Genomic DNA, 22,644 nt, shown 5'->3' on the forward strand with positions numbered 1-22,644 from the left:
AGGTAAATCAGTCTACCAACCAATCTCTGATATCTCCCAATATCCACGAATTCCCCAACTCTAACTTGCAATTTGTGATTTGCCTCAATGGGAGACTCTGCTGGTTTACAACCTAGCATTCCTGTTTTCTCCAACAGATCTAGTATGTACTTCCTTTGAAAAATAAATATTCTTTTATCTGATCTGGCAACCTCTATTCCAAGAAAGTACTTTAGCCTTCTCAAATCTTTGATTTCAAACTCCTATGCTAGTTGTTCCTTTAGATGAATCATTTCTTCCCTATCATCACCAGTTACCACAATATCATCCACATAGACAATGAGCATAGTGATCTTACCTCTATAGTATTTTATAAACAAGGTGTGATTAGCATTGCTTTGGCAGTATCCAAAAGAAACCATAGCTTTACTAAACCTGTCAAACAATGCCCTATGTGACTATTTTAAACCATACAGTGCTTTCTTCAATCTTAAACTTTTCCTTTGGTCTTCCCATTCTCAAACCCTGGAGGGATTTCCATATATACTTCTTCTAAATCACCATGTAGAAAAGTATTTTTTTACATCAAATTGCTGCAAATCCCACTCAAAATTTATTGCACATGATAGTAAAATTCTGATGATATTCATTTTAGCAACAGGAGCAAACGTTTCCTGGTAATCTACCCCATACGTCTGTGTGAAGCCTTTTGTTACCAATCTAGCCTTATACCTTTCAATTGAACCATCTGCTCTATGTTTCACGGTGAACACCCACTTGCATCCAACTAGTTTTTTTCCCCATTGGAAGAGTAACAAGTTCCCATATCTCATTCTTTGCTAGAGCTTTCATCTCATCCACCATGGCTGCCTTCCATTTTGGATTAAGACATGCTTTCTTCCAATCCTGTGGGATAGAAACATAGGAAACAGACAATAGAAATGCTATATAGGATGGAGACAAAGAATCATAGGAAATGAAGTTAGAGATGGGATGTTTAGTACAAGTTCTAACACCTTTTCTGAGAGCAATAGGAATATCAAGATCATGATTAGAAGAAGGAAGAGTAGACTGAGAATTAAAATTAGACTCTTCAGGAACCAAAGGAGACTCATCACATACCTCAGGATGTTCAGGAATTGAATCCAGAGATTCTGGTTGATCAGCAGTCTCCTGCTCGATGGCTATATCTGTCTTGTTCCGCCGAGTATAAATTCTCAAATCTGGTCCATTCAGTCTCCCTCGAGATTTAGGTGACTCCCCCTGAGTATCATTATTAGGTATAGACTTTAGACCTAGATTTTCCCTTTGAAGTTGAAAGTTGGGAGAGCACAAAGAAGAAGAGAAAGACACCTCTTCTTCCTTCCTATGCTCCCTCTGAAGAGGTGGATGGAAATAAGATTCAGATTCCCTAAAGGTAATATCCATGCTTACAAAATATTTCCGTGTAGGAGGGTGGTAACACCTATACCCCTTCTGAGTACTAGATAACCAATAAAGAATCACTTAAGGGCTCGAGGTTCTAACTTCCCCCTATTAGGCTGATGAACAAAGCAAACACAAACAAAGACCTTTGGAGGAACAATATATGAATTTTTACCTTGCAAAACCTCTAAAGGACTCTTAAACTCCAAAGTTCGGAGTGGCATCCTGTTAATAAGATATGCAGCAGAAAGAATTGCATCCCCCCAGTAAGGTTTGGGAATATTCATTGTAAACATAAAAGACCTAGCAACTTCAAGCAAATGTCTATTTTTTCTCTTAGACACTCCATTTTGAGCACTAGCGTTAACACAACTAGTCTGATGCAAAATTCCATATAACTTCAAATATTTTTGAAAAACTCCATTCATATACTCTGTGCCATTATCAGTTCTCAGTGTTTTAAAATGAGCATCAAACTGGGTGCTAATCATTTTGTGAAACTGCTGAAAACATGAAAATACTTCATTTTTCCCTTTCATCAAATATACTCAAGTTAACCTACTGCAATAATAAAAAAAGGTCACAAACCATCTATAACCTGATAAAGACACAGTTTGAGTAGGCCTCCACACATCAGAATGGATAGTCATAAAAGGAACTGAAGCCTTATTATTTATTGCAGGATAAGATTGTTTAGTATGTTTGGCAAACTCACAAGCATCACATACTAACAATTCAGTTTTGCATTGCTTAAACAAAAGAGGATAAAGTTTCTCTAAAACAGTAAATGAAGGGCGTCCAAGTCTCCTATGCCACTGAATAATTTCTTCCTCAACACCCATAGACTGTCCCAACATGGCCTGATCAACACAATCATTCAATACATATAGCCCATCTTGCAGTCTACCACTGCCAATCGTTCTCCCTGTTATCAACTCCTGAAACACACAGTGAGTAGGAAAAAATTCAATTTTGCAGTTAAGAGCTTTTGTGATAGAACTGACAGACAAAAAGTTAATAGGAAAGCTAGGCACATGTAAGACAGAACTAAGACTTATAGTAGGAGTGCATTTAACAGAACTTGTTCTAGAAACATTAGATAATGATCCATCCGTAATGCAGACTTTTTCTTTGCCTAAACATGGAAAATAGGATATGAATTTATTCGAAGAGCCTGTCATATATTTGTTTGCTCTATAATCTATAACCCAAAATGAATTATTATGATTGACAAGAAAAATATTACCTGAGTTGACGAAGTTAGAAGAGGCAACTGTAGTGGATTGTGATTCAAGCTATGATAGGAATAGTCTCATACTCTCAGAGTTTGTACCTCTTTATTGGAAAACATCCAAGTGATAGCAGTATCTTCAGAAATACTCACAGCCTCAGATACATTTGACTGTGATCTAACAGAGCCCATCCTTTTTCCTCCACGCCTTTTAGTTGGGCAGCCGTGCAGCTTCCAACATTGTTCTTTAGTGTGCCGAGATTTCCCACAGTAGTCACAATGCAAGTGATCCTTATCTGATGGACCATATGACTGTTCTCGTAAGGAGTTAGCAGCCAGTCCAGCCTTATTAACAGTTGTAGAATTGATCATGACACTCCTTCTGCTCTCCTCCTGCTGAACATAAGAGTATGTCTGCCTTAAGGTGGGCAAAGGATCCTTACCAAGTACTTGGACCCAAATCTGACCATACTCCACATTTAGCCCGGCAAGAAAATCATACATGCGCTCCTTCTCAATCAACTTCTGGAACTTAATTGCATCAGCCAGACATAAAGCCTGAAAGTCTTGATAGAAATCCAACTGTTGCCATAGACCACTCAGTTCCGCATAATACTGAGCGATAGTCAACTCACCTTATTTCATTTCATGAACCTTGTTCCTAAGCTCATAAACTTGTGCATCATTCCCAACTTGAGAATAAGTCTGAGAAATAGCACTCCAAATGGTAGCGGCATTGTCCACCAGTAAATACCCATGAGCTATATGAGGTTGTATAGAATTGATAAGCCATGACATAACAAGAGAGTTCTCCGACTCTCACTGGCTGTAGATAGAACTAGTATTTTCTGGCTTTTTTCTATCTCCAGTGATATACCCCTGCAGTCCTCTAGCATGAATGAACAGTAGACAAGATCTAGACCATGTCAAATAATTACTTCCATCCAACTTTACAGGACTAATTTGTAAAGAGGGATTATCACCAACAAATTCAGCCTTTGTTTCAGAGGCTTTCTTCTTTTCATCATTCATTTTTCAATTAAAAAAATAGGTACTGAGATAGAAAGAAAGAAACTGGGTAATGGAAGGTACCCAAAAAAATAAATGTGCAAACCAGGTGTGGAAACACGTTGGTCAGAGGCACGCCGAACAGGGAAGGTCGTCGGCAAGAGGCACGGTCAGAGAAATCACCAAAAAAAAAAGGGTGCAAGCGCCGGTGCGTGAAGAATGATGCGAGACTTCTGGAGGTGCGTGAGCTCATGCGCTTCATTGGACGGAGGCGAGACTCTGGGCGTAGGCCGATCTGCTGGTGTTCTTCCTCCTCAAGTGGGTGGTGACAATCACCTCTCTGCCTAGAATGACATAGAAGCTTGACCCAAAAAAAATTACCCAGAACTACACTGTTCACGTCAATAAATTTTGGCGCTGCTCTGATACCATGTAGAAAACAGAGAATTTGAAAATTTTTCTTTTATATTTCTTCATACTAAAATGATTTACAAGCATTCTAATTTATATACAAAGGCTAGGACTAACTAGGAAACTAATAATAACCAATAAATACAATGATTCCTAATTATATTCTAATTTACAGCTAATTTACACTGATTAAGGGATTTACACTAATTGAAGGATTCTAACAGAAAGCCATAAGCGAAAGAGGGAGCTAGCCCGAAAAGTGTTAGAGATGAAGGAGGCTGTTGCCGCTGCCCAAGCGCAGAGACCAGCTTTGGTGGAAGTGCCGAGCTCTCCATTCCGACCACAAGAACAGCCGGCCTCGGAAGTAGAGGTCATCCCTTCGGAGCTTCCTGCTCGATCAGCTGAACCTCCTCCTCCACCTCCTGCATCTTTGAGTGTAGAGGGCGGTTCTTCTGGACCAACCATCCCAGTCGGTCGATCACTCTCCCGAGGTGCTCAGGTTCTGCTTCAATCATTGGAGAGGAACCGCTCGGTCGATTTAGTGAAAGTCTTGGGCGCTTCGATCTGTTTTTTCGAAGATCGGACTCGGATGGGCCAGAAGAGGATCGAAGATCTTTTTACCTAGACGATGAGCTTGGGCTTAGAAGCGGTCACGAACCAACAGATGATCAGGGAAAAGCCTCATCTCTTAAGGAGGGAGATCCTCAAGGCGGTTCAGGATGCAGCGACTGCAACTACCCAACTTTCTGCTGCTAATGATCAAATCATTGACTTAGAGGGCCAAGTGAGATCTTATGAGGAGAGAACGACTCAGCTGGAGAGGGAACTTGAAGATGCCCGAGCCTGCCGAGCTGCTGATCTGGCTCGATTCTCTAGATAGATAAGGGCCAAGGAGGGCGAAACTCTGGTGAAGGAAGCTGGTGCTTATGTGAACGCTCACAGCGATCTCCTAGCCGAGCTGGTGAATACTGAATAGAATTGACTCCTAATCAATTGGATAAAGTTGAACATAGAACCTGAGATCAGTTATCAATCATAAAACATAAGACCACTTAAAGAGATCGGAAAATCATTGCACACGAACATGAGATAGGATGACCTTGTGACCAAATATCGATCAAAACTTTTAAACACTTGAAGAGTGATTTGTAAAATTGTAAGGATTTGAAAAATGGCTTGAGATCAGGTCATAGTTGAAATAACTTATTAGGATCGGGACAAGTATTTAGAGATCGGATGAAACATTAACTTTGTTAAGAAATGTTTGAACAAATCGAGCAAGATACTTGGTCACAAAACTAAATCGTAATTTGGAATTTTGAAGTGTTTGAACACAACGAGATTGGAAAACAACAAAACGTAAAATTAGATGGTCCGAAGATTGGATATCAATCTGAACAGGTCAAACAAAGACAAAGAAATCGGAAAATAATCTAACCTGAGCGTGCATGAGGTCGAATAATTTGTTATTTATCTGGGAGATAACTTGGATTATTACCAGTTCAGAGAAAATGACCTGTGGTCAGGTAATCAGTTGAGATCGGATAACATTAAGATGGGAGATCCATTCGAGAAAATATTTGAAATTAAATTACAACTTTAAAAGAAAACTGCATATTAATTTTACAAGTTATGCATTTGAGGGTCGATCAAATTATGGTGTCTACACCCTTTATGCTTACCAACTCAAACCTCACTTTCCAAAAAGCATGCATTTGAACAAAATTGCGTCAAACACCATAAATGACAACTTTTGCAACTTGGCATTGGGGAAATTCCACCACTTGTGCTAATCCCAATTCCAATTGGGGAATTTTTCACAAGGGAATGTCAAAAAAAAATCTCCCCTATCCACCAAAAAAGAAAAAGAAGGCCATCATGCAAGTAAATACAATGTTAAATTATCATGTTGGCTTTGCTCTAAAGTTTAATTACTAACAGATATTCAGTTACTTTTCTTTTATCCATACGTGCTTAGTTTGCACACCCAAGCATGAAAAAACTACCAACCTACGTAATGAGGTTAAAGGCCATAGGTCAAACACGAAAAGGCTTTCCATCGCCTGAGAATGACCATCAATTCCACATACTTCACAAGCAATGCCCTAATAAAAAAATTTAAAAAAAAAAAAAGAAAAAAAGCAAATGACAGTGGAAAAATCAAGAAGGCCAAACAAGACAACAATAATCAATGTAAAAATCAAGATTCTCTTCAATGTTTAAAAAGTTATCCGTGCATAGCATATGTCAATTGGAAGTTCAATCTGCTAGAGATAGTCTTTTAAATATATAAATATTTGCCGATTTACCATCTATATATTGAGAGAGAGAGTTAATATAAGAAAAAATGCATGCTAAAACAGTAACCAACCTCACAATAAAAACATGTTGCTTCATTGTAGCAAGGAACTCTTTGACTCCTCCATTGTAGAAGTAAAAAGGAGGAAATGCAAGTCCTGCAAAATGCCTCCTTTCTTAAAATTTAGAGAAGTAGACAATAATTAATAGATTAGTTATTAAACCCTAAAACATCTAACTAGAAATAAAAGAATAGATAACTGACCAAATAACCCACAATAAATTTAAGAAGACAATGGAGATAAAAATTGATTTTGCATCATTAATTCAAAAGTAGCAGTACTTTAACTACTTAAAAATGCATGGAAGAAATACACAATTGGAACCAGAAAATTTAGAATAAGGGCATTAAATAGTTAAATTCTTAACTGGTCGTTTATAAGAAAATATCATTTTGCATGAACAAACAAGATAGTCATTTTCTGAAAAGGTGACATGAAGGTGCATACATTAGATCTCTAAAATTTGTTTCCCTACCATTAGGCACGCGACTGATACGTTGTGATAAAATTCCAGAAAAATTTTGTATTTGGCAAGGAAAAGTAATTACACATTAAGTGCTGACATTTGGGTGTTAATTCCGGGATCATACCAATAAATCTCATTTCTTTCATGTCTGTTAAAGATTTAGTAATGAGTTCCATAATTTTCAGTAATTTCAATCTCGAGATGAAACATCATTAAGTGAGAAAATCAGCAAAAAGATAAATCTCAGAATGATTTCCCTTATTAGACACATTTCAGTTAGAACTCCACCTATGTGAGTTTCGCAAAGCATAGCCGGTCCCAAGCCTGGTAAAGGAGAAGGGTTATGATAGATTACCAATCAGCATAAAACTCATTTAATTCTCATGAGTTGTAAACACATTTCAGTTAGCAATGGTAATTACTGTTGTCTTCTTTAGTTATATCAACCAACCAAGTAAATTGATCGCATATTCAAAACCTAAATAATAGGCTAAAGGAATTAGCCTTATCATAGCTCCAGAAATTATTAAAAGAATTACTAAACAATATTGCATTAGCTAAAAGAATTAGCACGTTATACCTGATGACAAAACAACAATTATGTACTGCCACCCAAGAGTTGGAGTGTGTCGACGAATGGAACGAACGTCAGTAAAAGGCACAGCCCTTATGGTGTAAAGACTCCTATCTAAACACAGAAACCACTAGGCAATCAATTCAGCGACCAAATCAGTGGCATAAATTAGTTAACCAAACAGAAATTCAGGGCTAGCAACCTTTCTCAGACAATCTTGCATTCGTGGCTTGCCCTTTGTATGGAATCCATGTCTACCATAGCCATTTATAAAAAAAATAAAAATTAAAAAAAAGAGCTCCAAAGTCAAAAGTGTATAAGCAAAAACAAAATATATAAATCTAAAATTCGAGAGATTACCATAAAGAGAGAGGCGCCTTGCTTAATAAGCTTCAATCTTCCACTAATTCTCTCAGACGCGAACTGAGTTGGATGAATTGTCACATTATCCTTCAAATACACAACTTCAGCGCCTTCTGGTTCGCTAGACGAGCTATGTTTGCTGCTATCGCTCCTCATCATAAGACTCGCTGATCCCTACCAAAGTGGTCAGAGTCAGAAAATCCTAAACTCAAACTCACGAGACCAATTTTCGAAATTTCGAATCGCACATTTGCTCGAATAAAATGTAAATTCGGATTTGAAGATGATTAGGTAGTTGTGTGCGATCGACTTGATTGATTGAGTGACTGCTTGCTTACTTGCTGGATAGAAGCAGCGTAATCTGCGTCGTCAGACAAATCGTGGAGCTCTGTTTCTTGCGTGGGTTATGAATTTTGTTGCTTTGCTTGCAGAAAAGAGAGGGAGACGAGTGACTATGCATAGCCAAGAAGGAAGAAGGAAAGGAGGGGGCTGGGGTACCGAGCGATGGAATAACGGAGGGCCCCGCGTAAATGGATTGCCTCCTAAAATGCTATGCTATGAGCAGTTTCAAGGTCCAGTCAGCCAATAGCTGATGGTCTCTCCCGCCTTTAATATTTAACTTGAATTAAAGGCGAATTTGGTGTCAATATTTATTTACATAGAAAATATTTTTTGTGATTAAAACACTAAATTTAGCAAATTGAATTAATTTGATATAAAAATGAAAAGTGTGTTACATGCATCTCTGATTAAATTGACATTTTACAATTAGGGTTTTAGAATTTATAAAAGCTGGAATTTAATTATTTTTTCCTTATTTTTAATAAATATCAATAATTTTAATACCAATATTTTTCTTTCATAAAAATAGTTTCTAAAAAATCTTTAAAAAATAAGAGCTTAATTATTACTTTTATAAAATATTAAAAATTAAAATAATATCAAAAATATTTTCTTTCATAAAAATATTTTTCAAAAAATTCTTAAAAAAGGCTTAATTATTACTTTTATAAAATATTAAAAATTAAAATATAGTTTAGCATTTCAATATACTAATCCTCACACGTCTTTATTATGTCGTGTGTTTAGTTTTCAAATTTGTATTAAATTAAATCAATTTGATAAATTCAATGTCAATTTCATAATAAGAGTTATTATTTTAATATATATATATATATCATTTTTTATAAAAATATAAAAATTTAATATTTAATATTAATGTATTTAAAAATATTAATTAAGAATATAAAAAATTAAATAGATATATTATTAAACAATAATATATTAAGAATGTTAATGTTGACATTTTGCGTTAAATTAAGTTTTATTGATATAATAAATTCAAATATTTATATTTTATGCCACAATCTAATTTTACGGCCGGACCGACACTAAAATTTGGGCTAACATAAAACTCTCGAGACCCATAGTGAGTATCACTATTCCCAAATCCATAATCAGGACCAAAATCAAGCCCAATATATAAACAAAATAAAGTAAAATATTATAAATTTATTTAGGACAACCTAACCTGATAACTATCAGAAAAATTAAAACTATGAGAGCTCAGCTCAACCCTGATACCCATCATACACAAACCACTTAATCTTTATTAATTAACATGATACATAAATACATTGATGTCACACCGAAGTTCTAGCAGTTAAATAAATAAATAACTATAAAAACTACTAATTAAGAAACACCACAATCTGATAAGAAAAATGCAGGTTAGACCCGAAAATAAACTTACCTTCTTGTAACCTAAAAAAAATATTTGAATAAAAATTAGTTTTCGACTCAAAGAGTTTAGACATTGATTATAGATGTAATTTTTATAATTACCTATAACTAGTGCAATCCTACCATTAAATGCATATCTAACATATAAAACAAGTAATTCACCTAATATTTTCATGAGAATCTAATTTGGAGCTACTCACGCACCCAATGTATCACATTAATACATAAATATGGGAGTTGATCCCCTATACAGCTCTCTCAATCCAGATCCTACCAACTAGCTCAACTCAAGCTGGACTTTCGCTTAAATCCAAGTGCAAGGGCCAGCGAGATCAACTCAAAGCCGTACTTTACCCTAACTTTCCATATCTATAAGGACCAGGTTCCAACAAAATAAGCTCAAGCTGTGACTAGCCTGTCCAATCTATATTCATATATGTGATATATAAATAAAGATGACAGCTCCAAATCATCATATATGAGATCAACTCAAAGCCGTACTTTACCCTAACTTTCCATATGTATAAGGACTGGGTTCCAATAAGACAAGCTCAAGCCGTGACTAGCCTGTCTAATCTATATTCATATATGTGATATATAAATAATATACCCAGCTCCAAATCATCCTAAAGATGACAATTACAAACAAGTAACAACAATTAAATATGCAACAATCAAAATGGCCTGAATAATTTAACTATTTATGTATATAATTAAATATTCATAAAATGCATGGGCATGTGAGATACATAATTAATATTAAAATTACACAAATAATCAATATCTAACTCACAAATTGGTCTACCCAATTGTAGTTGGTCTGGCTAGAGAAAATAAAGACTAGTCAGCACCGATAGAATTAACTAATTAATTGAATTAAAGAAGCAAGAATAATTCCTAAAATCTTCCTGAAATTTCAGCAGAGTCTCTCCTACAACTATACCTAACCCTCTTGCAAGAAATGCAACAAAAGTAATACACAAGGCTTCAAGTCCACAATAATAATTATAATGTCCATTTGGGACCTACAAGAAACCTAATCTAGGTCCAAACATCAAAATTCCAACTTAGATCCCTAACTCCACTACAGTTCAAATAATTATTTCGAGCACTTCAAAAAAATATAAAAATATTTCTGGAAGTTCTCTACATTGTCCTTGTACTAATTAGAGTAATTTTACTTAATTTCACTAAGCCAAAAATAATTTACAGATTAATTAGTTAGCTTAATCCTAGGTAAAAATCACACAGATTAAGTTAGGGACTGCTTTTGCAAATTCTGCTATCTTAAATGCGTCTAAAATGTCTAAAAATGCTGAAAACAACTATAACCACAACCACCTTCCTAGACAGCACATCAAGCACCTAGCCCAGCCTGAAAACTCAGTCTGAGCACTGATGAGCTGTCGCCAATCCGATCACACCTAAACAAAACTCATAAATTGTTAATAATTATCCTATAATTATATTTAATTTACGGGCATCGAAAAAGCTTGAAAAGCTCACCAAGCATTTTGGACCGTCCGATAATTGCCTTTTTCAAATGATATCCAATCAGAGAGGGGTTAGTCTATAATTGCCTTTTTCAAATGATATCCAATCAGAGTGGGGTTGGTCTATCCCGAAGGTTTTGTCACCTTGAGTCCATCAATGGTCTCGTATCATCGATCCAATGGTTGAATTGACCGGAAACTCACTGAAAAGTGGTGAAACCCAAGAGTTTCTCTCTCCTTGGATCTCTCTCTTCTAACGTCGGTTTGGGGCATGGCTAGTTAGGAAATGAAGCCCATGAGGTGTTAAGGCATTTGCTAAATTTCCCTCACCGAAATGCTTTCAGAGGTGGCCTGAATCGTGGCCTGAAACTCACGTGTTTAACACATGTTCTCCATTTTCTTCAGAATCGCTGCCATTCAATGCCAGGGGAGGGTTGCACCTATAGGGTGGACGTGGTCCTTGCCGATTGCTGGCCGTAGCTCTTCGTTATCGGAAACTCACCTGAACTTTTCTAGCTTATTCACCTAGGTCATTTTTCTCTCTTCAAATAGGTTCAAACTACTTTTATTATATTTAATTTAAATAAAACTTTGGTAATAATAATAATAATAATAATAATAATAATAATAATACTATAAAGAAATTTAATTATTTTTACATATAATATGATTTAAGCTTAAACAACTCTAATTGAATTTAATAATGTTGACCCCATGAGCTCAAAGGAGCATAATTTTTTATGATAACAAAACTCGACTAGAATCAAACTAATCTTATTTTAAGTGTTGTACTTCTTTAAGGATAAAGAAAAAGATTCATGTAGTTGATGATGAACTTGTGTTTTAAAGAAAGGTTGACATCCTAAGATAACACAAGATGAATCAAAGACAAAGAAGAAAGAAAAAGTTACCTTTCAAGCTGTATTGAATATCAAAATTGAAGGTACATCTAGTTTAGGAATAGTTTAAGGAATTTAGAAATTTGTGTAAAAAGATTTGAGGAGTAGAAGCCAATGATACTTATTTTTAACCCCTCAAATTTTTTATTCTAAGTTTTCAAAACTTGTTTTTGAATTATCAATGGCCTAAAAGTATTTTATTATAATTTGGTGTAAAGTTTTAAAGTCTTCAAAGTTATGCAAAAAAGCTTTCCAGGTATGCTAACTAGTTCTCGTATGCTAACTGTCTCAACTCTATACAACATTGTAGAAAACGACAAAATAACAGCTATTTTCTTGAAATTTGAAATTATAACATTCAAATGAGTTCTCAAACGGTCAGAAATGATCCAAAGCTATAAATACACTTACTTTTGGCCATTTTGCACTTAATAAAAGTCTCTCTACTGTTCCTAACCTTTTAAGATCATTAAAGTTTTCATTCAAAGTGCTCAAATTATTTTTATTGCTCATCATTGGCTTACCTACTCATCTCTTTTTTATAGATTCTATTGTATTGAGTGAGACTGAGTTTTAAACACCTTCTTAGCATTTATGAGAGGTCATACAAGCACCTATTGAAGCTTGATTGTGAAAAGTGTTTAGGATAACACTTGGTAGAAGTGTGAAGCTACTTGTAAAAGCTTTGGTGTGAAGATTTGTAAAGGGTTTTTGTCTCTTGCCTTTAAAAGAGAAGATTAGTAGAGTGAAGACTCAAAGTGAGATCTTTGAGAGAGTGAATATAGGTTAGTTAGGCCGAACCACTATAAAAAGTCAGTGTTCAATTCTCTTAACCCTTACTCTTTAAATTTATGCATATTTATTTCTAGTTGAATTATTTTTATTAAGTTGAAAATTGATACTGTTTACTGTCAACACTGCTGCAAACTAAAAAAATTCTGTTTACTATTAAATCTGCTGATATATGATATAATTTGCTTACTGCTATATCTGCTGTCAATTGATATATTTTGTTTACTACTATATTTGCTGTGTTGTGATTTTATTCAGATTACTAAAATTTTTACTGAGTGCAAATATATTTTGTTAGATCAGTATACTGCATGTTTTTAAGCCAACTTTGTATCAACTAATTATTTGAGCAGTATCATACATATTTCACAGTAGAAAAACTAGGTTGAACTAAGCTATAATTTTTCAAAGGTTTTGAACAAGAATCGAAAAATTGTTTTAAGTCTAATTCACCCCCCTCTTGGACATATTTTGGGACATCAATTTGGTATCAGAGCTTGTCTCTCTTGCTTGAGGATTAAACACCTTAGAGTGATCCATACACATGGCTGGTTCATCCAGTAATTCTATTGGTATACCTGCTCCCTTAGTAGAAGGTTATTCAATTACTAAACCACCACTTTTTAATGGTGTCGACACCATATTTTGGCCGATCTCCAAAATCAATAGACTTTGAAATTGATCCCCAGCACCAAGTCTCCTTGCCAGTCAATCACATTTCTGATCTCTCTTCAAAGAAATCAAACCAATACCAAGTCTCCATATCGTTCAAATCCTCACCGATCTCTCAAACCAATTATCAAGTCTCCTGGCCAGTCAATCACATTTCCGATCTCTCGTCAAACGAAATCCAACCGACATTAAGTCTTTGTGCCATCCAGTCTTATTTTCGACCTCCATTTTATAAATATTGTAGATAATCGTTCAATAAAGTTAAGGTTTCAATCCGGCTTAAAGGTGCTTCTAATCTTAAATGTTCAAATCAGGTTTCCGATTTTAATGATCTTAAGTTCTGCTCGGTGTTTGCTCTCGGCTTAGGCCGATCTCATGCTTATAATGTTTTTCCGACCTCTCATACATAGATTAATAATCGTTTTCAAGTTTGGTGTTCTAATGTGTTCAAACAATCAGGCGCTTATACAACTTAGATACTTTCTGATCTCATCGAGTCATTGAACAAAAGAAAGAACTTCATTTCATCTCAAAGTAAAAAATACAAGTCATTCGGCTGGAGGATCACCCCCAGCCTGTTCTACATTTCGCTCACCCTCTCTATCTCCTTCGGCCTCCTCTTTGCTCTCCTCTTCGTCTTGGGGAGCCAGGTCCACCATCCAGGAAAAGTCCTCCTCAGGATAACGCTTCTTGAGCTTGGCCAAAAGGTCTCCGTGGGCGTTCACATAAGCACTGGCCTCCCTCGTCACTGCCTATTCTTATTTCGCTCTAAGTTCTTTAGTGAGGCGAGCGACATCAGCAGCTCGGAGTGCCCGAGCTTCTTCAAAAGCATGAGCCTGCTCGGCCAATTTGTCCTCATAGAATTTCATCCGCCCCTCGATTTCAGCTATATATTCCCTGGCGAATGAAAGTTGAGCTCGTGCAGAAGCCGCTTCCTAACCTACCTTCTGGATCTTCTGCCTCAAATGATGAGCCTTTTTCCTAATGATATACTGGTTCACTAAGCTCTCCACGCTCAAGCTCATCGTATGGGTCAGGAGATCATCGATGTTGCCCTGGGTCAGCCGATCCCGATCCTCCTGGAGACATATGGAAGCTCCCAGAACCTTTGCCAAACCCAGATTCCCCCAAACAGATCGGTTCTTCTCTAGGGAGTGAATCAGGACCTGAGCGCCACGAGAGAGGGTCCTCGAAGTGGGTTGGGAAGGACCCCCTTCCACACTCGAAGCAACTGGTGGAGGTGGTGACAGCTCTTCATATTGAGGAGGAGACCGAATCACTTCTATTTCAGGGATCGGGGATCTCGAGGGTTGGGACGATCCTCCCTACATCTCTCTTAAATCATGCCTCGGCGTCTCTGAAGCCTCGGCGCGTTTCATCTCCCGCACTTTCCTGGAGACCTCTCTTTTCCGCTTTCGACTCTCTTTGGAAGCCTTGCTGCTTGCCATACCTGCGCAAAGAAAAAGTCAGTGAGTTCGCTAAGGCGCAGAGATCAGAGATATAGAAAGTACCAAGGCCGAGGTCAGAGAGCTGAAGCCCGTGTTCTTCGCCGGTAACCAGCTACATCATCCAATGATGCAGTTCGGCCGTCACCGCATCTAAATAGGAGAACTTCTGATTGGCCGCCTGATCCTTTAGCTCCATTACCATTGCGCCCTCTTCCCTACTCAGGGCGATGTGCTTCGGAAGTGACGGGCCCAGATGCAGCCAGCTATGTGGGAAACCCTCAAAATCGTTCAGAATCTTGCTCCTCAGAATAAAGAAGCGATTCTTCCAATTCTTCAGTGAGGAAGGCAGATCAGTAAAGAGCCCGCAATGCGGTTTCACCTGAAAGAACCAGTACTCATCGTTCTTTCGACGAGTTAGCCTATGTAGCTCAGTGAACACCTTCACTGTAGGACTGAGTCCCTTAGCTCGGCAGAGGCCTCTGAAGGCTACCAAGATCCGCCATGAGTTCGAATGTACTTGAGCTATACATGCTTGGTGGAATTTCAGAACTTCCTTGAAGAAGTCATCAAGAGGGAACCGCAGCCCGACTTTTAATTGCTCTTCGTATATCATGATCATATCATTTTCTTCGAAGAAATGATCGGCTCGGAGATTGCCGTGGCATTTGATAAGCTCGTATAAGTCAGTCCGAAGGTTGTATTCTTGGCTAATCGTCTGCAGATCGGTTTCTTGAAGGATTGACGGCAACTCATCCACGGGAAGGCCTTCTCTCCCTGAGGAATGCGTTCATCTTGAGGGTGCTGCTTGACCACGGGCTAAAACGGAGGTCGTAGGAGGTTCAGATCGCCCGCTTGGTCCGACCACTTCAACTTCATCTGATGACCACGAGACATGAACGGAAGGGGGGCTCGCCGCTCTCTGACCCTCGGCGCCGCTCATTTTCAAAGAAAAGAGAAAATTTAACTAAAAGAAAGATCAAAACCCTTACCGGAGTGTGATCGGTGTCAGAAGAACTTGAAAAAATAAGAGAATTTTATAATCGCTCGCGAGATGCAGAAAATGACATAACGGAGCAACTGGCTGACCCATCCCTTATTTATACCCGTCTAAGCATTTAATGCTCACAGTGTCCCAAGCGGCGCATCGGTTAGCGGGATTCGCCAACTTTTCTGACACATCACAAGAACATTCCAGAAACTCCATAAATAAATAAGGGGAGATCGGCTGGTTAAAGATCGGCAGATTAAGGTATATGTTTAGAATTACAGATCGGCTAAGGGCTATTCAATTAGGAATCGGATCGGATAAACACATTAGAGATCGGAAAATAACCAATGCAATGATAATAAAATGATAATTGTCAAAATAAGATTTCATTTCCAAAAGGTCAGATTACATCATTTGAGCGATCTCAAGAGATCGGATTACATTAAAGGTCAAATTACATCATTTGGGCGATCTCTAGAGGTCGGATTACATTAAAGGTCAGATTACATCATTTGGACGATCTCTAGAGATCAGCAGTACATCCTACCTAGTAAAGACCTATGTCAAAGCCTAGTCTCGTAGCTGAATCAAAAGATGTGTTTGATCAGGAAACTAGCCATCGACTTCGAATAGATGTATAGCTCAGATGGGTGACTATGACTCTCATGGTGATAGGAGAGGTCATCGTCAATGTTATCGCTCGGAACCAAGCCGCGGTCGGGACACCCGATGTGGTGAGGAGCTAAGTGAACTTTAAGGGGCAGTCACCGATGTTAAGCAGGTAATTAGCAGTCTTCTCGCCCGAAATCGGCTCACCGATTATATCGGTAGATCGACTCAAGATCAGCACGATTGATGTTCTCGATCTGGATCGGTGAATTATTCTGGTTCCCTCACTGTCATCAGATGAGGTTACCATGATTTTCTGATCACCGGGGTCGTAAATTTTCAGTCGGGGAGCAAAGAAAGTAGTCGAAAAAAGATCAAAAGCAATCACCGTGGCCATAATGTTATCGGAAAACTAGAACAGAAAAAGAGAGAAATGGAAATAGGAAGGAATGAAATGTGGGAGAAATCTCTCATTGAAGGTATATATATAGGGAGGGTCTGAGCATTTATTACTAGTGGAAATCGAAGCGGATGCCTAAGTAACCGAAGTAATAAATGCTTTGACTAAATCAGCCCAGATAGAGAAAAAGGTGCTGGAATAAGAGAGATCGGGAGAGGGGCCCGACATGAGAGATCGGAAAAGGTCGTGATGGAAAGATCGGAAGGAGTGGGAGATCGGAAAGCAAGGAGAGCATGAGACAACTTTCAATAACTATCATCATAATCAAAGCCGAGGTAGTTAAAGCGTTGCAGACGAGATCAAATCTCCACTGCATGCCTCATTTACAGAATCGCCCACATTACTGACAAGTGCCAGGACATGTCATGACAGTCCTGTACATCTCGATCTCCACCGTTGATCTTACTTGTAAGGACTAGTCCGGAGCCCTTGGATCAAAGAGAAGACGACAAGACCGGCGCTTTTTATTCCCAGCCTTCGGATCTCCCTTGACAAAAAGATTTTGAATCGTTGGATGAGAAAAGAGAAAGGACAAATACTCTGAATAAGATCTCAGCCGTCCATTTTGATTCTCTTCAATTCTCAGGCATCAGATCATGTCCTTTAAAATCCAAACCTTCCATCTCCCTCAGAGAAAATCCTGACCCTTCATTAGGAGCACCCGTTCCTTATAAATACCTGCATGCAATACTGTTGAAAAAAGGAGGACGGAGAACAAAAAAAGGGGTGGTGATTATAGTGGAAAGGCTCTGAAACTTAATTCAGTCTTGCTACTCTGCTATTTTTAAGCTTTCAAAATAGAAAAACTTCAGAAACTAGTTTTTTAAAGTATTTCCATTGAAGGAGTGTTGAATACTGAAACTCTTCATTTTCAGTTTGTTCATTACTCAGTGATACCATCTCTCAGTTTCAATTTTATCTTCATCATATCTATATCCACTTTTTATTTTTCAAGCTCCATCTTATTCCAACCCAGTTACTGTTACTTCGGTTCAACTGCATTCTAACTTGGTATTCTTCATTTCAAGGCCAGCATTAGTCCCCAGTCTAATAGACGTAGCTCTACAATATTTGTGAGTCCATAGTTAGCTCAATAGATTCAACTCCCCACAGGTGAACGTCTGAACCGTTGTTTTATCAAGCTTTTTTTATTTTTCTTTGTTTTCATGCTCGTAATTTTCGTCAAGCTCATGTCATGCTAAAGAGTTCCATATTCTCTTGAGTTTACCTTTTTGTTCATTAGTTCATATTATTTATTTTTATCCTTTATTAACTTCAAATGAAGGTGTTTTGGTTACGGGTAACGTGTAGGTAGTTTGATAAAATGTCGGTAGCTGTATCTTAACACGAGAGTTTCTTTAAAATAATAAAAGTTTGGATAATAAATCGGAGGAAAATTGTGAATTCGAACCACTAGGCTAGCTCAGAAGATAACTGGGTATAGTGGGGGATCGGAGTAAGATCGGATCCCAGACTAGCAAACGAAAGAGATCGGATATTGCCTGTCGAAAGGTACTGGTAAGGCGATCACATAGGAGATCAGTGAAAATTCAGTCTGGTATCCCCGACCTAGTTATAAGGTACCAATGAGTTAAGAGAAGCCTTACTCGTGTTCTCAACATCTTCGGATGCCAGAACCCTTAGTCTAAGGTCCTTGCAATATACGACCGTAATTAAATCTCAAGAGGTCGGGGGAGAGTTCTTACCCGATCCTCATCCAAACAAAAAAAACAGGAGATTGAAGGAGAGTTCTTATCCGAGATCCTTTATTAAAACTCTAAAATTGCATAATAAAAGAGGTCAGAGGAGAGTTCTTCTCCGATTCTCAATCAAAAATTTCAATGAATATTAAAGAGATCGAAGGAGAGTTCTTATCCGATTCTCAATCAAATTATAAATAATTAAAGAGATCGGAGGAGAGTTCTTATCCGATTCTCAACCAAAATTTTAATAAATATGTGGAGATCGGAGGAGAGTTCTTATCCGAGATCCCTTACTCAAACTTTAAACAGATCACCCCTAGAGATCAGGAGAGGTTTTACCCGGACTCTCTTAAAATTCAAACAATACAATATGCAAAGTAATCCCTTAAACCAAAAACCGCTGCGCAACACCAATTCACTAATGGTCGTCTCATGTACTTATGTATCTGGGTAACCTGAAATAGTGAAAAATCAAATATTCCCTTTTATCAAAGGGATTGACATCATCATTCTAACCCCCTAACTTCCGATTTTAACTTATAAAGAGCATAATATTAAATCTGTTTACCCTCATGAAGGGACGAGGCGGGGTGCCTAACACCTTCCCTGCTCGTATATAGACCCCGAACCTAGAATCTCTGTTTTCGAAGTGGTTTCTTTTTAATATATTTTCGCGAATGGTTTTCTTTAATTTCCCTCAAAATTAAAGTGGTGACTCCTCACTCTTTCTCACTTCGGTGAGTGTTCGTCTAGGCGACCGCAAAACACCTTGCGACAAATGGCACAAATTACTCTTTTTGAAAAACTAGAATGAGAAACTTTATACAATCTGTTGATATTGATGCTTGGAGAATAACTAAAGATGGTCCTTATATTCCTTATAAGACTAGTGAAGGAACTATGCAAATTCCTAAAGCTAAAGTTGAATTTGATGACAATGATTGGAAGAAAATTTCTACAAATGCCAAAGCTATTAACATTCTTCATTGTGCTCTTGATATTAATGAGTATAATCGTATTTCAGGTTGTCAAACTGCAAAAGAAATATGGAACAAACTAGAAGTCACATATAAAGGAACCGATATAGTGAAAGAATCAAAGGCAAACCTCCTCATCCGTGATCATTAGTTATTTGAGATGAAACCTGGTGAAACTATTGCTGAAATGAGTACCAGATTCACAGATATTGTTAATCTTCTTAAGGCTCTTGGAAAGAAATTTAAGGAACAAGAACTTGTAAAGAAAATTTTGAGATCTCTTCCAAAGTTATGGGAAGCAAAGACCACTGTTATTCAAGACACCAAGGGTTTCAGAAAATAAACTTATGATGAGCTAATTGGTTCTCTCATTGCACATGAGATGATCTACAAGAAAGATGAAAATGAAGGTGATCATAAGAAAAAAAAAGGTACAGCCTTCATATCCGAAAAGGTTGATGAGAAAAAAAAAAGTGTTGCTTTTAAAGCTAGTTTAAGTGATGATTCAAGTGATTCAAGTGATGATGATGAAGATATGGCTATGATATTCAAGAGGTTCAAAAAGACATTTAGAAAAGGTGGAAGCAAATACAAGAAGTTCATAAAGAAATATGCTCCAAAAACTCTAAATCACTCAAGTGAAATTGTTTGTTATGAGTGTAACAAATCAGGCCACATCAAGCCGAAGTGTACTACATTGAAGAAGAAAAACAAGTTTAGAAAGGATAAAAGTAAAAAGGCAATAGTGACAATATAGAGTGATTGTGACTCTTCATCAAATAATGACACAAGTGACAAAGATGTTGCAAACACTTGTATGATGCCAATTGAAGAAAAAAGTGAAAGCTCACACATTAAAGATAGTGATAATGAGGTAAATCTTGAACCTTCTAATGTTGATGAGTTAGAACTTGCATTTGTAAAGACATATGACAAATATAGATCTTTTAAAAAGAAATGCAAAATTTTGATACATGAAAATTGTGCTTTAAGATAAGAAAATATTTCTTTAAGTATTATTTTAAAGGAAAATGAATTTTACAAATCTCAAATAAAGTTGTTTAAAGAAGTTAATGATGAGCTTCAAAGATTAAAAGAAGTTTGTGAATAACTTCTTGAGAAAAACAGAATTCTTGAAGTAAAAGTTGAATCTTTGATAAGAGATTTAACTAAATTTATGAAAGGAAAATAAACACTTGATGTACTTCTTAGGAATCAAAGATCCACAAATGAAAATTTTGGAATTGGTTATGATGGATTTATGAAATATGGAAACTACAAACATTATTTTGTTAAAGCTTCATCTTCCTCTCAATCAAATATTACATGCTTTTATTGCAATCATAAAGGTCATATGATTAATGCTTGTCCTATTAGGAAAGGAACCTTTAAGGCAAAGAAAGTGTGGGTGCCCAAAGGAACTCTACCTAATATTACTAACATACAAGGACCCAAAGTTGCTTGGATACCGAAGGACAGTTAACTGATTTCAGGTCTGTCTAAGGAGTATGCTGGAAACAGAACACTAGTACATAGATAGTGGCTGCTCTAGGCACATGACAGGAAATAAAGCCAAATTCTCCTCTCTTACTTTGAAAGAAGAAGGTTATGTCAAATTTTGTGATAAAAGTAAAGCTAAAATCATTGGATGTGGAACTATTGGTAAAAATCCTTGCATTGAGAATGTTGCATTAATACAATGTTTGAAATATAATCTTTTAAGTGTTAGTCAACTTTGTGATAATGGTTTTAAAGTCATTTTTACTGCTATACACTATGAGATTCATGAAAATAATATTATGTTTGCTGGTGTTATAATAGATAATATTTACCTACTTGATTTAACAAGTCTTGAAGAAAATTGTGAAACATGCTTTATGACTCTTGATGATAGTGCATGGTTGTGGCATAGCAAATTAGGACATGCTAACATGAGCACACTCACTAAACTTTCTAAAAGAAATCTTGTTAGAGGCCTTCCAAAGTTAAGTTTTGAAAAGAATTTCAATGTATAGCATGTGCACTTGGTAAGCATAAAAAATCATCTTTTCAATCAAAAAAATGTTGTAACTACGTATAGACCATTGGAGTTATTGCATCTTAATCTTTTTAGTCCAATCACACCTAGAAGTCTAGGAGAGAAGGCATACACATTTGTAATTGTTGATTATTTTTCAAAATTCACGTGGACTTTCTTTCTTGCTCATAAAGATGAAACCTGTGATGTATTTGAATCTTTTTGCAAAAGAATTCAAAGTGAAAAAGGCTATTGTATTACATTTTTTAGGAGTGATCATGGAAAAGAATTTGAAAATAGTTTGTTTAAAAATTTTTGTTCTCAAAATGGTATTTATCATACTTTTTCAGCTCCTAGAACTCCATAACAAAATGGAGTTGTTGAAAGAAAAAATAGATCTTTATAAGAAATGGCAAGAACAATGCTGAATGAAAATAGTTTACCAAAATATTTCTGGGCAGAAGCTGTAAACATAGCTTGCTATATTCTGAACAGAGTTTCCATTAGAGCTATTTTAAAGAAAACTCCTTATGAACTTTGGAAAGGAAGAAAACCTAATATTGCATATTTTCATGTTTTTAGTTGCAAATGTTACATTTTGAATAACAAAGACAGTAATCTCAAGAAATTTGATGCTAAATCTTGTAAAGGAATATTTCTTGGTTATTCAACAAATAACAAATCATATATAATTTTCAATAGAAAAACCTTGACCATGGAAGAATCAATGCATATACTTTTTGATGATGCTAACAATTTCTTGCAAATGAAAGATTCTTGTGATGATGAAAATGAGCATATTCTAAATTACAAGAATTCAAATAAAGATGAGCTTAATCCAAAACAACTGGTAGAGGATAATCAAAATGACAAAGAAAAAAAACTTCCTTATTCCACAAATGTTGAAATTCAAGAAGACTCCTAACCAAATATGGAAGAACTACAAATTGAGGAACCTCAACATCAAGACATTTCACAAGAATGGAGGTACCATAGAAATTATTCCAAAGATGACATTCTTGATAG

The 22,644-nt window shown here is 36.6% G+C and overlaps 1 protein-coding gene across 3 annotated transcripts in view; it reads right to left on the reverse strand.

Moving 5' to 3' along the window:
• Nucleotides 1-8,435, reverse strand: part of LOC110648260 (uncharacterized) — a 49,527-nt gene extending 41,092 nt beyond the window's left edge. For 2 of the 3 annotated variants that reach the window (XM_058139064.1, XM_058139066.1), the window contains exons 1-4: nt 7,815-8,435; nt 7,657-7,708; nt 7,461-7,568; nt 6,426-6,528 (exon numbers count right to left, since the gene is read on the reverse strand). In XM_058139064.1, the coding sequence (XP_057995047.1) occupies nt 6,426-6,528; nt 7,461-7,568; nt 7,657-7,708; nt 7,815-7,976 (425 nt within the window). In that variant the 5' untranslated portion in view covers nt 7,977-8,435. The remainder of the gene's footprint in view (nt 1-6,425; nt 6,529-7,460; nt 7,569-7,656; nt 7,709-7,814) is intronic. The other variant, XM_058139065.1, reaches the window with a different exon arrangement.
• Between the last annotated feature and the right edge of the window lie 14,209 nt (nt 8,436-22,644).

Source organism: Hevea brasiliensis, chromosome 17, assembly GCF_030052815.1.
Source record: "Hevea brasiliensis isolate MT/VB/25A 57/8 chromosome 17, ASM3005281v1, whole genome shotgun sequence".
Lineage (NCBI taxonomy): Eukaryota > Viridiplantae > Streptophyta > Magnoliopsida > Malpighiales > Euphorbiaceae > Hevea > Hevea brasiliensis.